This window comes from Callionymus lyra, chromosome 17, assembly GCF_982586985.1.
Source record: "Callionymus lyra chromosome 17, fCalLyr1.hap1.1, whole genome shotgun sequence".
In the NCBI taxonomy this organism is placed as follows: Eukaryota; Metazoa; Chordata; class Actinopteri; order Syngnathiformes; family Callionymidae; genus Callionymus; species Callionymus lyra.
The window spans coordinates 16,232,201-16,247,345 of NC_141834.1; the positions used below are offsets into that span (position 1 = coordinate 16,232,201).

The 15,145-nt window shown below is 32.5% G+C and overlaps 1 protein-coding gene and 6 non-coding genes across 7 annotated transcripts; 1 reads left to right on the top strand and 6 right to left on the bottom strand.

Moving 5' to 3' along the window:
* Positions 1-792: 792 nt before the first annotated feature.
* On the bottom strand, positions 793-14,602 carry LOC148062809 (gasdermin-E-like). Its single transcript, XM_087812637.1, has 10 exons — positions 14,516-14,602; positions 14,108-14,317; positions 13,850-14,042; positions 13,162-13,336; positions 12,051-12,171; positions 11,891-11,989; positions 3,336-3,463; positions 3,093-3,270; positions 2,950-3,023; positions 793-1,081 (listed from the first exon to the last, which is right to left on the bottom strand). Exons 2-10 carry the CDS (start codon positions 14,310-14,312, stop codon positions 872-874), a joined length of 1,383 nt encoding a protein of 460 aa, XP_087668763.1. The 5' UTR covers positions 14,313-14,317; positions 14,516-14,602; the 3' UTR covers positions 793-871.
* trnat-ugu (transfer RNA threonine (anticodon UGU)) lies at positions 3,870-3,942 on the bottom strand. The gene has a single exon. It is a non-coding gene; the product is annotated as a tRNA-Thr (tRNA).
* On the bottom strand, positions 5,354-5,426 carry trnat-ugu (transfer RNA threonine (anticodon UGU)). The gene has a single exon. It is a non-coding gene; the product is annotated as a tRNA-Thr (tRNA).
* On the bottom strand, positions 7,151-7,223 carry trnat-ugu (transfer RNA threonine (anticodon UGU)). The gene has a single exon. It is a non-coding gene; the product is annotated as a tRNA-Thr (tRNA).
* trnat-ugu (transfer RNA threonine (anticodon UGU)) lies at positions 8,684-8,756 on the bottom strand. The gene has a single exon. It is a non-coding gene; the product is annotated as a tRNA-Thr (tRNA).
* trnat-ugu (transfer RNA threonine (anticodon UGU)) lies at positions 10,463-10,535 on the bottom strand. Its single transcript has one exon. It is a non-coding gene; the product is annotated as a tRNA-Thr (tRNA).
* trnat-ugu (transfer RNA threonine (anticodon UGU)) lies at positions 10,658-10,730 on the top strand. The gene has a single exon. It is a non-coding gene; the product is annotated as a tRNA-Thr (tRNA).
* Positions 14,603-15,145: the final 543 nt, after the last annotated feature.

Here is a 15,145-nt window from a genome sequence, read left to right on the forward strand (position 1 = left end):
ATTGACTTTTCAGCCAATCATGTAACGTGCAGACGATCACATGACTATGTAGAAGTCATTATTAGCAGATTTCAAAAGTATTGACTGGCGGCAGCGTTATGTCAACGCTTTTTTAAATTTAATTTAAATGCTTAAAATTTACAGAGAAAATGTTGAATTTAGAAGACGTATTTTTTAATTATTAGAATATGAAACTCTGTTAAATAAATGGAATATTTTTTTTATTTTAACCATTAAAAAAAAAACAAATTCAACTTTTAAATCTACAAATTATGTCTTTAAAATTATATTTAAAATGCCATCATTTTAAATATTAAATTCAACCCTTCATGTTTATCATAGTAGTGATGTACTTCCTTGCTTTACAATCTCTGCCTCTGAACCACCAACTTCAATAAAACCTCTCATCTTTTTTAAACACAGCGCCACCTACCGAACTCCGGAAATGACGGCATTGTATTGTGAAACCTCACATAACCCAGCATAGGTGTAACAAAAAAAGAAAGGAAAAATTTAATCCGACCCCTGCTAACCATTTATACTTTTGCAAGAAATTCTTCAAGAACTTCCTGGATCCGGATGGAACTCTACCACCCTCAAAAAGGAGCGTCATTTAACTGGCATTAATAAATTAGAAACTTTTTAAACGGTGAGTGTTGGAATCTTAAAAAATGCTCGCTCACACCGTTTTGAGAAACATCTACCCCTCCTTTGAATAGAGATAGCATGTTCTGAAATGGAGAAAAAACAAAAAGAAGCGTAAACAAGACATTTTAAAAGATTTTTTTACTTTGAAAATGACTTAAAAAAAACATTAAAACATGAGAATGCTTGAAGAAGTTTTCAGTCGGGAAACAAAACACGACAGACGTCAGACGCTCAGAGAACAAAGTCCTCTGATGGCGATGCAGGAAACCAGAGGAAGGTTCGTGTCGTTCGTCCTCGTCGTCACGGCGTCTCCGTCTCTGGTCACGATCACGTGACAGCAGGAGAACAGATGTCGGGCCTTCAGGTAGACGTCCTCGGGCGGAGAACCAGCAGCACTCAAGTCCAACCTCTCGTCGCCGGAGACGCAACACACCTGAGCCGGAAGAGAAAGATGAGTCCAGAAAAAAATGCTTCAAAAAAGTCTTGAACTCATCGACCATTTTGTTGCCACAAATATGCTATTATGAGGCTAGCCTGAGAGCTAGAAAAATTAAACTATGTCACCCTCAGAAACTGTTATATTCTTTCACTTTTAACTCGCTTAAGATGTGTATTTCTGCTTTATTAATCGACACTTAAAACATGTTTAAACTTTATTGTTAAGTGATATATTATTGTAGCTAAGCTAGCTATATTTACTAGCTAAGCTAGCTATATTTACTAGCTAAGCTAGCCATATTTGCTAGCTAAGCCTGCTATATTTGCTAGCAAAGCCAGCTATATTTGCTAGCATAGCATTATTAAACAAGCAACAATTTAATGTTTTATTTTGCTCTTTGTAGTAGTTAGGAAATGTCCGTTAAATGGAAATACCCTATAACAAATAATATAAAACTATAAAATGAATATTTGAAGATGGCATTAAATTAAGGCTAATTATCTAGTTGCTAAAAGGCAAGTTCCCATACAAGTTTTTTATTTAAGTGTAAACTTATAACCATATCACAAACAAAAGATATAAACTTTAAAATTAATGTTACTTCAAACTTTAATGTATGAAATATTGAACGGAAAGCTATAATTGCTAACTTAGATTGGCTACCATTCAGAGTTGAAATGTAACCAACCTTTAACACTATGAATAAATAATGCTAGTTAAGAGCTAAGAACCATTCTGATTACATTTTTATAGTAGTTATCAACTTTAAATAAATGTAGTTTTATTTCTCAAAGGGGGGTAACGTCTGACACTGTCAGTAATTGTATACTTGTTGTTGTTACATAATGTAAACATTTTAAATGGCATACCCTAGATTGTATATTTAAAAAAAATGTATATTATTTTATCGCAATGTGGAAATGGCATCGATTTTGTTAAAAGACTGAGTTTATTTAATGTTTAAGAAGATGTTATTTCTAGAGAAAGCTACTATTTTATCGGACGCACAAATATCATCATAACTGTTCAACAAGTATAGAGTCAACATCTTTTTTAACTTGTATATTAAGAGCTAGTGTCAGAAACAAAAATTTAATGTGATAATAGTATAAATTAAGGGTGTGTATTGGCAAGAATCTGGCGATACGATACGTATCACAATACAGGAACAGAAATACTATATATAAGATACAGTATTAACAAGTATTTATTTGTAGTACTTATTGTCGAGTACTTGACTCTGGTGTTGCAGAATTTACAGACCACATGACTCTTGACGAAGTCGTAACTGCTTTCATTTGTTTTGAAACCAAAATATGTCCAAACATCAGCTTTAAAAGTTACTGGAGTCGACTGTATCCTCTCGTCCTGAGTCACAGGATTTATTTTTCATTTTCTTCCCTCTAGCGGCCGGACATTTAGTTGCAACACAAATATTAACAAACAAAGTGAATATTTACATACAATAAATAAAGAATAAACTATTTATTTTAGTTTATACACACTTTATTGATATATAAACCATAAATTACCTAAATATAATAATAAAATGAATGAAAGCCCTCCTCGATAAAATGGATGTATTTTTGTAAAATGGATAAATTGCTGTTGAATATCAATATAATATCGTGACGAACAAATATTGCGATACTTAACAGTATTGATATTTTCTCACAGCCCTGATTACAAGTTATCATATGAATTTAAACATCCCTGAAACAAAACGTCACCACGATAACAACATTACAAATGCTAGATTAAGTCTTAGATTTAACTTATGGTTGTGTTTTCTCAGTTTTTCATCCCTGACTCCGGACCCCCTGGTCTCCCTGCACCCCCCGCAGGCCACTGTTGACTCTCACCATCTGCTCCAAGAACTTCATCTCAGCAGGAGCTCGACATGATCCCAGTGCAGTCAAACAATCGCTCCTCAGCTCTGGGGAAGCAGAGGAAGCAGCAAATGAAGCAAAAAGAAGAAACCGAAGAACCTCAAAGTCTGACTCACCACAGAGGGCGCTGGTGAGCAGGTGAAGAGCCTCCACCGCGGACGTGGACCCTCCAGAAGACTCGAGTCCACCTGACTCTTCCAACAGTTTCACCACCGACTGGATGCTTCTCTTCTGAGAGTCGGTCGTGGTCACGTCGCTCTGAGCTTCACTCTTCCTCAGACGCAGTCGCTCCAGCTGAGACGACAGAAGACACGACATGTTATTAAAGTCTTGATCTAAGACGGAGTCTTCAGGCTCACCTCGGTGTCCAGGGCGCTCAGAGCCGAGCCGTCCTCCATCAGCTGAGTGATGATCTGCAGCAGAGACGAGCGGGTGGAGGCCGGAAGAGAGCGGAGCAGCTGGAAGTGATGGTGGAACTCTTCCAGGTCTGAGGAAGAAGAGACGAGAAGATGAAACTCTGAGAGAAAACTGTGTTAACGGACGGAAATGTTTTCTTTAATAATGTCTGATGTACACGTTTTCACTACTTTACGTTTTGGTAAGTATGGAAGTGTGTCAACGTCGTATTGTTTACTGACGAAGCATAAATGTTACATTGTCAACGTAACATGACAAACACCAACGTTTGTCATCAAAACGACTCAAGATTGAACCTAAAACTTTCAAGAAATGTTAAAATGATGATATACTTTGTTGGTGTTTCAAAAATAACCATCTGGATCCAAGAATTTTTTGAAGGATGTGTTACTTTCTATGGTGTAAAGTGCTTCAACAAGTCTTTTCAGTTAAATCCAAGCTTCATTAATCTAGTGATGATTAAAAAGATGTAATTAAGGCCCCAACGAGAATTGAACTCGTGACCCCTGGTTTACAAGACCAGTGCTCTAACCACTGAGCTATGGAGCCGTGTTGCTGCACACGCTAGAGTCACGCTAACAAGAGTGAGACCAAACAAGGGTGTGTGTGATGTGACGCATCAGTCGACAAGTCACTGTTGTTTCACCAGAGATGATGACATCATCAAACATGGCTCCATGTTGGCATCAAAATATTCAATGGTTTAATTTAACACGTCAATTGTTGAAACTTTACATTTACTCATTGAAATGTTATTTCCCTATTCATTATTATTATGTTAAATAATTAAATAAAGGTTTTAAAGTATTCAATATATGATTGAAAGGTTGAATTTGTTTTTATTAAATATTTTTAATCAAATCATTTGTATTTTGAAAGGTTGAAATTTGTTTTTTCCTTTTGAATAATTGTATTTTAAAAACTCGAATATTTTCAAAGTATAATCTTTTTTTTAAACATAGAGTTTGATATTTTAATTTCAATAATTAAAACAGTTTTATGAATTCAATATTTATTTTAAATTCGTAGCCTTTTAAATTCAACACTGTCTCATGTCACTGTTATACCAACGTTTTTATATTTAATTTAAAAGGCTACGAAGGAAAATAATGTTTTTAAATCATTGGAAAAAGATTACCAAACTCTATCCAAATATTTAAAAATATAAATTTTAATTTCCTTAATTAATTATTCCTTAAGAAAATACAAAAAAAAATTCAACAACTCAATATTCTTTCAATGAAGTTCTTCCAAAGCGGTCACTGAGGACACCTAGTGGTCTAAGACGAAACTACGACTTTCTTTTTTATAAACCCTTTGGCATCAGAAATGCTTGTGAATAATATGTTTAGATTAAATACAATATTTCCACCTATTTTTGTTCTCGTAACAATTAATCTAAAAGGATAATACGATACAGTTAAATGTTATCGATCAATAATAATGTTTTAAAGAGCAACATTATTTTAACACTTAATAAGTGTAGGATAGATGTTGATTTATCTTAAAATTTAAACTCTTTAAATTGGAATCAGAAACGTTTATTGCCAGCGTTGTAAACACAACATGAGAACTGTTGTAGCGTCAGTACACAATAAAAGAATGAAATGTAATAACACACTAAATAAGCGACAGAAAAACACAACCGAGCACCAAGGATACAATATTTTGAGCAAACAATTATTTCACAGTTTGATGATGATTTTATATTTTGTGCTGATGAGGCGGAAATGTTACTCTGCCAAGGAGGTCATGTGATCAAAACGACTCAAGATTGAACCTAAATCTTTCAAGAAATGTTAAAATGATGATAAACTTTGTTGGCGTTTCAAAAATAACTATCTGGATCCAAGTATTGTGTGAAGTATGTGTTACTTTCTATGGTGTAAAGTGCTTCAACAAGTCTTTTCAGTTAAATTCAAGCTTCATTAATCTAGAGATCATTAAAAAGATGTAATTAAGGCCCCAACGAGAATTGAACTCGTGACCCCTGGTTTACAAGACCAGTGCTCTAACCACTGAGCTATGGAGCCGTGTTGCTGCACACGCTAGAGTCACGCTAACAAGAGTGAGACCAAACAAGGGTGTGTGTGATGTGACGCATCAGTCGACAAGTCACTGTTGTTTCTCCAGAGATGATGACATCATCAAACATGGCTCCATAGCTCAGTGGTTCCAGCACTGGTCTTGTAAACCATCAACAGTTTGATCCTTATTTGGGCCTTTTTGTGAGGTTTGCTGTTAAGTCTGTGAACTTCTAGTTGTTTGGATGATGATTTTGATCTTTATCTTCTTCAGGAAAAGGAAAGAAGTAGAGAAACTCTCTCAGTTGAAGACTGAGTTCAGATTGTAAAAATGCAGATTAAATATGAGGCAATTATATAATTTAACCTCCTGATATTTCATAACATATTTTCTTTTTATATGAAAGTATATCAGTGGCATCAAAATATTCAAAGGTTTAATTTAACATGTCAACTGTTGAAACTTTACTTTTTCTCATTGAAATGTTATTTCCCTATTATTATTATTATTATTATTATTTTAAATAATGAAATAAAGGTTTTAAAGTATTCAATATATGATTGAAAGGTTGAATTTGTTTTTATTAAATATTTTTAATCAAATAATTTGTATTTTGAAAGGTTGAAATTTGTTTTTTCCTTTTGAATAATTGTATTTTAAAAACTCGAATATTTTCAAAGTATAATCTTTTTTTTAAACATAGAGTTTGATATTTTAATTTCAATAATTAAAACAGTTTTATAAATTCAATAATTATTTTAAATTCGTAGCCTTTTAGATTCAACACTGTCTCATGTCACTGTTATACCAACGTTTTTATATTTAATTTAAAAGGCTACGAATGAAAATAATGTTTTGAAATCATTGGAATAAAAATACCAAACTCTATCCAAATATTTAAAATAAATATTTGAATTTCGTTATTTAATTATTCCTAAATAAAATACGCAAACAAATTCAACTCAATATTCTGTCAATGAAGTTCTTCCAAAGCGGTCACTGAGGACACCTAGTGGTTACAGACGAAACTACGACTTTCTTTTTTTAAACCCTTTGGCTTCAGAAATGCTTGTGAATAATATGTTTAGATTAAATTCAATATTTCCACCTTTTTTTGTTCTCGTAACAATTAATCTGAAAGGATACAAATATGTTATCGATCAATAATAATGTTTTGAAGAGCAACATTATTTTAACACTTGTTTGTTAAACATGTTTTTAGACACTAAATGAAGCTGATTCTGTAGCCAAAGTAAGGATAGATGTTGATTTATCTTAAAATTTAAACTCTTTAAATTGGAATCAGAAACATTTATTGCCAGCGTTGTAAACACAACATGATAACTGTTGTAGCGTCAGTACACAATAAAAGAATGAAATGTAATAACACTTAAAGTAAGCGACAGAAAAACACAACCGAGCACCAAGGATACAATATTTTGAGCAAACAATTATTTCACAGTTTGATGATGATTTTATATTTTGTGCTGATGAGGCGGAAATGTTACTCTGCCAAGGAGGTCATGTGATCAAAACGACTCAAGATTGAACCTAAATCTTTTCAAGAAATGTTACAATGATGATAAACTTTGTTGGCGCTTCAAAAATAACCATCTGGATCCAAGTATTGTGTGAAGGATGTGTTACTTTCTATGGTGTAAAGTTCTTCAACAAGTCTTTTCAGTTAAATTCAAGCTCCATTAATCTAGTGATGATTAAAAAGATGTAATAAAGGCCCCAACGAGAATTGAACTCGTGACCCCTGGTTTACAAGACCAGTGCTCTAACCACTGAGCTATGGAGCCGTGTTGCTGCACACGCTAGAGTCACGCTAACAAGAGTGAGACCAAACAAGGGTGTGTGTGATGTGACGCATCAGTCGACAAGTCACTGTTGTTTCTCCAGAGATGATGACATCATCAAACATGGCTCCATGTTGGCATCAAAATATTCAAAGGTTTAATTTAACACGTCTAGTGTTGAAACTTTACATTTTTAATTGAAATGTTATTTCCCCATTATTAATTATTATTATTATTTTAAATAATGAAATAAAGGTTTTAAAGTATTCAATATATGATGGAAAGGTTGAATTTGTTTTTATTAAATATTTTTAATCAAATAATTTGTATTTTGAAAGGTTGAAATTTGTTTTTTCCTTTTGAATAATTGTATTTTAAAAACTCGAATATTTTCAAAGTATAATCTTTTTTTTAAACATAGAGTTTGATATTTTAATTTCAATAATTAAAAGAGTTTCATAAATTCAATAATTATTTTAAATTCGTAGCCTTTTAAATTCAACACTGTCTCATGTCACTGTTATACCAACATTTTTATATTTAATTGAAAAGGCCACGAACGAAAATAATGTTTTTAAATCATTGGAAAAAGATAACCAAACTCTATCCAAATATTTAAAATATTTATTTGAATTCCGTTATTTAATTATTCCTAAAGAAAATACGCAAACAAATTCAACAACTAAATATTCTGTCAATGAAGTTCTTCGAAAGCGGTCACTGAGGACACCTAGTGGTCTAAGACGAAACTACGACTTTATTTTTTATAAACCCTTTGGCTTCAGAAATGCTTGTGAATAATATGTTTAGATTAAATTCAATATTTCCACCTTTTTTTGTTCTCGTAACAATTCATCTAAAAGGATAAAAAGATGTTATCGATCAAAAATAATGTTTTGAAGAGCAACATTATTTTAACACTTGTTTGTTAAACATGTTTTTAGACACGTTTGACGACTAAATGAAGCTGATTCTGTAGCCAAAGTAAGGATAGATGTTGATTTATATTAAAATTTAAACTCTTTAAATTGGAATCAGAAACATTTATTGCCAGCGTTGTAAACACAACATGAGAACTGTTGTAGCGTCAGTACACAATAAAAGAATGAAATGTAATAACACTCAAAATAAGCGACAGAAAAACACAACCGAGCACCAAGGATACAATATTTTGAGCAAACAATTATTTCAAAGTTTGAAGATGATTTTATATTTTGTACTGATGAGGTATAAATGTTACTCTGCCAAGGAGGTCATGTGATCAAAACGACTCAAGATTGAACCTAAATCTTTCAAGAAATGTTAAAATGATGATAACCTTTGTTGGCGTTTCAAAAATAACCATCTGGATCCAAGTATTGTGTGAAGGATGTGTTACTTTCTATGGTGTAAAGTTCTTCAACAAGTCTTTTCAGTTAAATTCAAGCTCCATGAATCCAGTGATGATTAAAAACATGTAAAAAAGGCCCCAACGAGAATTGAACTCGTGACCCCTGGTTTACAAGACCAGTGCTCTAACCACTGAGCTATGGAGCCGTGTTGCTGCACACGCTAGAGTCACGCTAACAAGAGTGAGACCAGAGAAGGGTGTGTGTGATGTGACGCATCAGTCGACAAGTCACTGTTGTTTCTCCAGAGATGATGACATCATCAAACATGGCTCCATAGCTCAGTGGTTCCAGCACTGGTCTTGTAAACCATCAAGAGTTTGATCCTTATTTGGGCCTTTTTGTGAGGTTTGCTGTTAAGTCTGTGAACTTCTAGTTGTTTGGATGATGATTTTGATCTTTATCTTCTTCAGGAAGAGGAAAGAAGTAGAGAAACTCTCTCAGTTGAAGACTGAGTTCAGATTGTAAAAATGCAGATTAAATATGAGGCAATTATATAATTTAACCTCCTGATATTTCATAACATATTTTCTTTTTATATGAAAGTATATCAGTGGCATCAAAATATTCAAAGGTTTAATTTAACATGTCAACTGTTGAAACTTTACTTTTTCTAATTGAAATGTTATTTCCCTTTTATTAATTATTATTATTTTAAATAATTAAATAAAGGTTGTAAAGTATTCAATATATGATTGAAAGGTTGAATTTGTTTTTATATTAAATATTTTTAATAAAATAATTTGTATTTTGAAAGGTTGAAATTAGTTTTTTCTTTTTAAATAATTTTATTTTAAAAACTCGAATATTTTCAAAGTATAATTTAAAAAAAAAAATAGCGTTTGATATTCTAATTTCAATAATTAAAACAGTTTTATAAATTCAATATTTATTTTAAATTCGTAGCCTTTTAAATTCAACACTGTCTCATGTCACTATTATACCAACATTTTTATATTGAATTTAAAAGGCTACGAATTAAATTAATGTTTTTAAATCATTGGAATAAGATTACCAAACTCTATCCAAATATTTAAAATATATATTTGAATTCCGTTATTTAATTATTCCTAAAGAAAATACACAAACAAATTCAACTCAATATTCTGTCAATGATGTTCTTCCAAAGCGGTCACTGAGGACACCTAGTGGTTACAGACGAAACTACGACTTCCTTTTTTAAACCCTTTGGCTTCAGAAATGCTTGTGAAAAATAGGTTTAGATTAAATACAATATTTCCACCTTTTTTATTCTCGTAACAATTCATCTAAAATGATAATACGATAGAGAAAAAATGTTATCTATCAATAATAATGTTTTGAAGAGCAACATTATTTTAACACTTTTGTTAAACATGTTTTTAGACACGTTTGACGACTAAATGAAGCTGATTCTGTAGCCAAAGTAAGGATAGATGTTGATTTATCTTAAAATTTAATCTCTTTAAATTGGAATCAGAAACGTTTATTGCCAGCTTTGTAAACACAACATGAGAACTGTTGTAGCGTCAGTACACAATAAAAGAATGAAATGTAATAACACACTAAATAAGCGACAGAAATACACAACCGAGCACCAAGGATACAATATTTTGAGCAAACAATAATTTCACAGTTTGATGATGATTTTATATTTTGTGCTGATGAGGCGGAAATGTTACTCTGCCAAGGAGGTCATGTGATCAAAATGACTCAAGATTGAACCTAAAACTTTCAAGAAATGTTAAAATAACCATCTGGATCCAAGTATGTTGTGAAGGATGTGTTACTTTCTATGGTGTAAAGTGCTTCAACAACTCTTTTCAGTTAAATTCAAGCTCCATGAATCTAGTGATGATTAAAAACATGTAAAAAAGGCCCCAACGAGAATTGAACTCGTGACCCCTGGTTTACAAGACCAGTGCTCTAACCACTGAGCTATGGAGCCGTGTTGCTGCACACGCTAGAGTCACGCTAACAAGAGTGAGACCAAACAAGGGTGTGTGTGATGTGACGCATCAGTCGACAAGTCACTGTTGTTTCACCGGAGATGATTATACCATCAAACATGGCTCCATAGCTCAGTGGTTAGAGCACTGGTCTTGTAAACCAGGGGTCACGAGTTCGATCCTCGTTGGGGCCTTTTTGTGAGGTCACTGTTAAGGCTGCTTTGGTCAGTGAACGTCCAGTTGTTTGGATGATTCCTAAGAGTGGTTTTGATGATGATTTTCTTCTTCTTCAGGAAGAGCAGAGGAGGAAAGAGGTGGAGAAATGAAGAATCTCTCAGTTGAAGATGGAGCCAGAGAACTTACTTACTTCATTATCATTTCTATCAAGTTCATTTAGTTGATAGTTGATTCTATCAAGTTCACTCAGTTCAAAGGCAGATAAAAACATGATTGTATTTAAAAAATAATTTAAGAATTTTGATCATTTTTCTATTTAACCTCCTTAGAGGTTAAAGGTTAAGGTTTAATTCGTAAAAAAAAGAAAAGAAGTTACAGTTTGATATTATAATTCTACTTATTAAGACTTTTTATTTTTCTAAATTCAATATATTTTTTTAATTTGTAGCCTTTAAAATCTAATATAAATATGTTATTATCTGGTGGCACAATTAAACCAATATTGTTGAAATTTGAAAATGTATTTTTGAATTTTTTGTAATTATAATATCAAATTCTACATTTAAAAAAAAACATATTAATTATTAAATTAAATTATAAAAACAACAAAGCAACAACAAACATAAAAAAAAAAAGTTTGGCTGAGTTATAATGAATTTTAAAGGCTACAAATTAAAAAAAATATATATATTGAATTTAGAAAACTTATTTTGGTATTATTGGAATATAAATATCAATGTCTATGTGTTTTTTAAATATATTAAAATATTTTATGTAAACTAGAATAGTATTATACAAATTATTGAATTCAGTTATTTAAAAAAAGAAACCTTTTAATAAAGAAATACCTTAATTAAAAAAAACAATTATATGCTTAAAAAAACATTTCAATAAAGTCTTAACATTTGAAATGGTAAATTCCAACCATTTAAATATTCTGACGCACTGATATACTTCCATATTTTTAGATCAATATTGCTTTTTTTTTTTTACTATACTTTTACTTCGTGGTCACAAGAATACTTTTTTTGTTTTGTGTAAACTTTATCCAGAGCTCAAGTTACATCTTTCAGTCGATTGATTATAGTCTAGAAATATAGGTCAGAGTTCATGTCCGCAGATAAGAGCTCGAACCGAAACGCTCTTTTACGACCCTTGAAATTAGAACAAGACGTACCAGATCTGAGGTCATTCGAAGGTCGGCCATCGGAGGCGGTCAGTCCAGGGTGAGAGTCGGTCTCGAAGCCTCCGTGAGTGTCGCGCATCAGACACAGCTCTGCAGACGACGACACCATCATGTGTTTTAAACCTGAAGCGTCTTCTTCTACGAGACTCACCATAGTGTCCGTCGTGTTTCACCTCCAGCTCCAGGACGGCGTACGCCAGCGTGGTGTGAGCGGGAATCTCCATGGTAACGTTGCAGTCATGGCTCAGACTCCCGTTATCTTTTAGAGAAAACTGCAGAGGATTTTTTTTTTAATCTAGTTTAAACAACTTTATTACTATAAAAGTGGATTTGTTTCTTTAATATTCAATTTAAAAACATTTTAAAAGTTGCCTCAAAGAAAAAAGGTTATTTAATTAATAAAGAGTTTAAAAATAGTTACTTCAATTAAATTTTTTTTTTTTTATAAAAAAGAAGCTTGAATCAAAAAGGTATTGAATCAGAAAATTTGCTTCGATCAAAAGAAGAATTTGTAATTACAAAAAGGGATTTTAAATAAAAAGTAGCTTCAAACAAAAAACTTTTTTCAATGATTAAAAAAAATAAATACTTCAAGCGAAGAAATATATTTTCAATAAAAAATGTACTTCAATAAAATATATATATACATATTTTCCATTAAAAAAAAACAGCTAAAATCAAAAAAAAGGATTTTCAATAAAAAAGGTAGATTAAAAGGAATTGAATCAGAAAATGTTCTTCGATCAAAAGAAAAAAATTCAATTGAAAAAAAGGGATTTAAATAAAAAGTAGCTTCAACCAAGAAAAACTTTCTTCAATGATTACAAAAATACTCTTCAATCGAAGAAATATATTTTCAATACAAAAGTTAATATAGTTATATACATATTTTCCATTTAAAAAAAACCCAGCTTGAATCAAAAAAAGGATTTTCAATAAAAAAGGTAGATTAAATCCAAAAAGAATTGAATCAAAAAATGTGCTTCAATCAAAAGAAATATTTTCAATTGAAAAAAGTAATTTTAATAAAACTTTCTTCAATGACAGAAAAGATGCTTCAATTGAGCAACTTAAAAAGAAATATGAAACTATATATTTTTTAAATCGAATAATAAAGAAACAAATGTGATCAACATTTAACTTTCTAAAAGTGGTACATTCGAATATTTTGAATTGATCAAAAAGTTGCTTCATTTAAAAACAAAAAATAATTAAAAAAAATATATATATATATCACTGATAAACTTTTGAATGGTTGTTACCTTTGAAGTCGCGGGACCGAGGAAACCCAACATCCCTCCGCACGCCTCCACCTGCTGCACCTCCTCGATCACGGAGAAGGGCGCAGTGTTCACGATGCGTTCCTTCACGACGCTGAAGATCTGCTTCTTCTTCTGCATGACCTGCTGGACCAGGGAGTGGGACATGTCCAGAACCCTGAGAGAAAACGAAAATACACATAAAGTAAGTAAGTAAGTAAGTAATATTTATTTATATAGCGCTTTTCCAGACCAGGGTCACAAAGCGCTTTAACAATCAAAACAATACTCAAAAAAGTACATACTTTAAAGATCAAGATAATACTGAGAACAACACAGGAGTTCCAGAAAATCAAGGAAAAGCCTGAACAAATAGAAACGTCTTAAGATGTTTCTAAAGCTGAAGCATGTATTCTTATCACGATTAATATTCCACCAGATCTTTATCTCTGGACAAAGATCACACTAGTGAGCTGCACATGTCGTCACTTTTCTGTTATTTTGTTCTTATTTTTACACAGAATTCAAATAAAACGGGGGGTTATTGAAGTTTTATTTATTCCTATTGTTTGTTTCCACACATGGGTGCGTCGCTGACCTATTTCTGGGTAAGAAAATAAATGGTAAAATATGTTTTGTTTTTCCAGAACCAAGTTAAATAACATCCATTAATAATAATTGATGTACACACCTGCTTTTGGAGTCACAGAACAGCTTTTTAACATCCAATTCCTCCTTCTTTAGACTGCCGAAAGATGACTTGAGCTTGACCGATTCCTTTCCCTCCATGTTGACGTGTGAGCTGGCGAAGCCTGCGTCCACAGATCCTTGGATGTTCTCTCCACACGACTGGTCGTACTTGATAAAGTCCGACTCTAAGACAACTGAGAAAGGAAGGTCATGAGCACATTATGTTTACAAGCAAATGTTTACCTCCTCCTTGGCTCACCTGGCTGTATGGGCGCGTCTCCCGTCAGGAGGTCGTTGAGGGTGAAGTCGGTTGGGATACATTTGGGTTTCTGCCAGAACCAGAACCTCTTCCTCTTCACCACGACTGTCAGGAGACTGATGCTGTCGTTCAAACTGCACGAGGGGATCAGAAGACCCCCGTGATCCACCTCCTCCACAAAGTTCTTCACAGCTGTGGCAAACATCTGTCCTGGAAGACGTTTGACAAACACATCAGAGTTTTTAAAAAACAAAAAAACAACATCAACCTTGTGATCTGTCAATCAGACAGGGACTAATAAAGTTTATTGAATCACAACACAATGGCTAAGTACAAGTAGCAAAATGTTAGTAGTATCTTTTTTTTTACAACGAACATAGATCACGAATAAATGAGAAAGACCGTTACCTTATTGAAGAGTCGAGCACAGGAAGTACAAAGTTCTTCTACACGCTTCACCAAAACAAAACAAATAGTATCTTATTAGGGAAGCTGTCAAACAAAAGACACTGTGGACCCGCCCTTTGTTTGTGAGTACTTGGTTTCGTCTATTGCACAAGTTGAACATCAGGAAATATATCTTAAGTCTTTAGTTTGAAATACAATTCCTAAAATGGACTTTGTATTTTAGTTTGGTGTTTGTTTATGTGACATTTCTACTGTTTAACGCGTGTTTTTATCTACGTTAATACTCGTGCTCCCCCCCTGCTCTGACAAGTGAATGGTTCGTTCCGGTGCGCGCCCTAACGTCCAGATTCCACAAGCAGAAAAAAAATAATGTTAAAAAAAAGAAGAGATTTAATATATTTAATAATGAATAAAACATGTCAATGACATCCTAAAAATGTTTTTGAACAAATGAAAAAGACAGACGAAAAAAATGAAAAGAAAAAAAAAGTTTAAATCATGGAATTGCCGGAAGTGAACGTTCGCAACAAAAGTCCAGTAATAAATTAATAATATATTATTCCAAAACCAAATTGTAGGTAAAAAGCACTTTATTTAGTTAACATTTCACTTTATATTTGCTTATATATA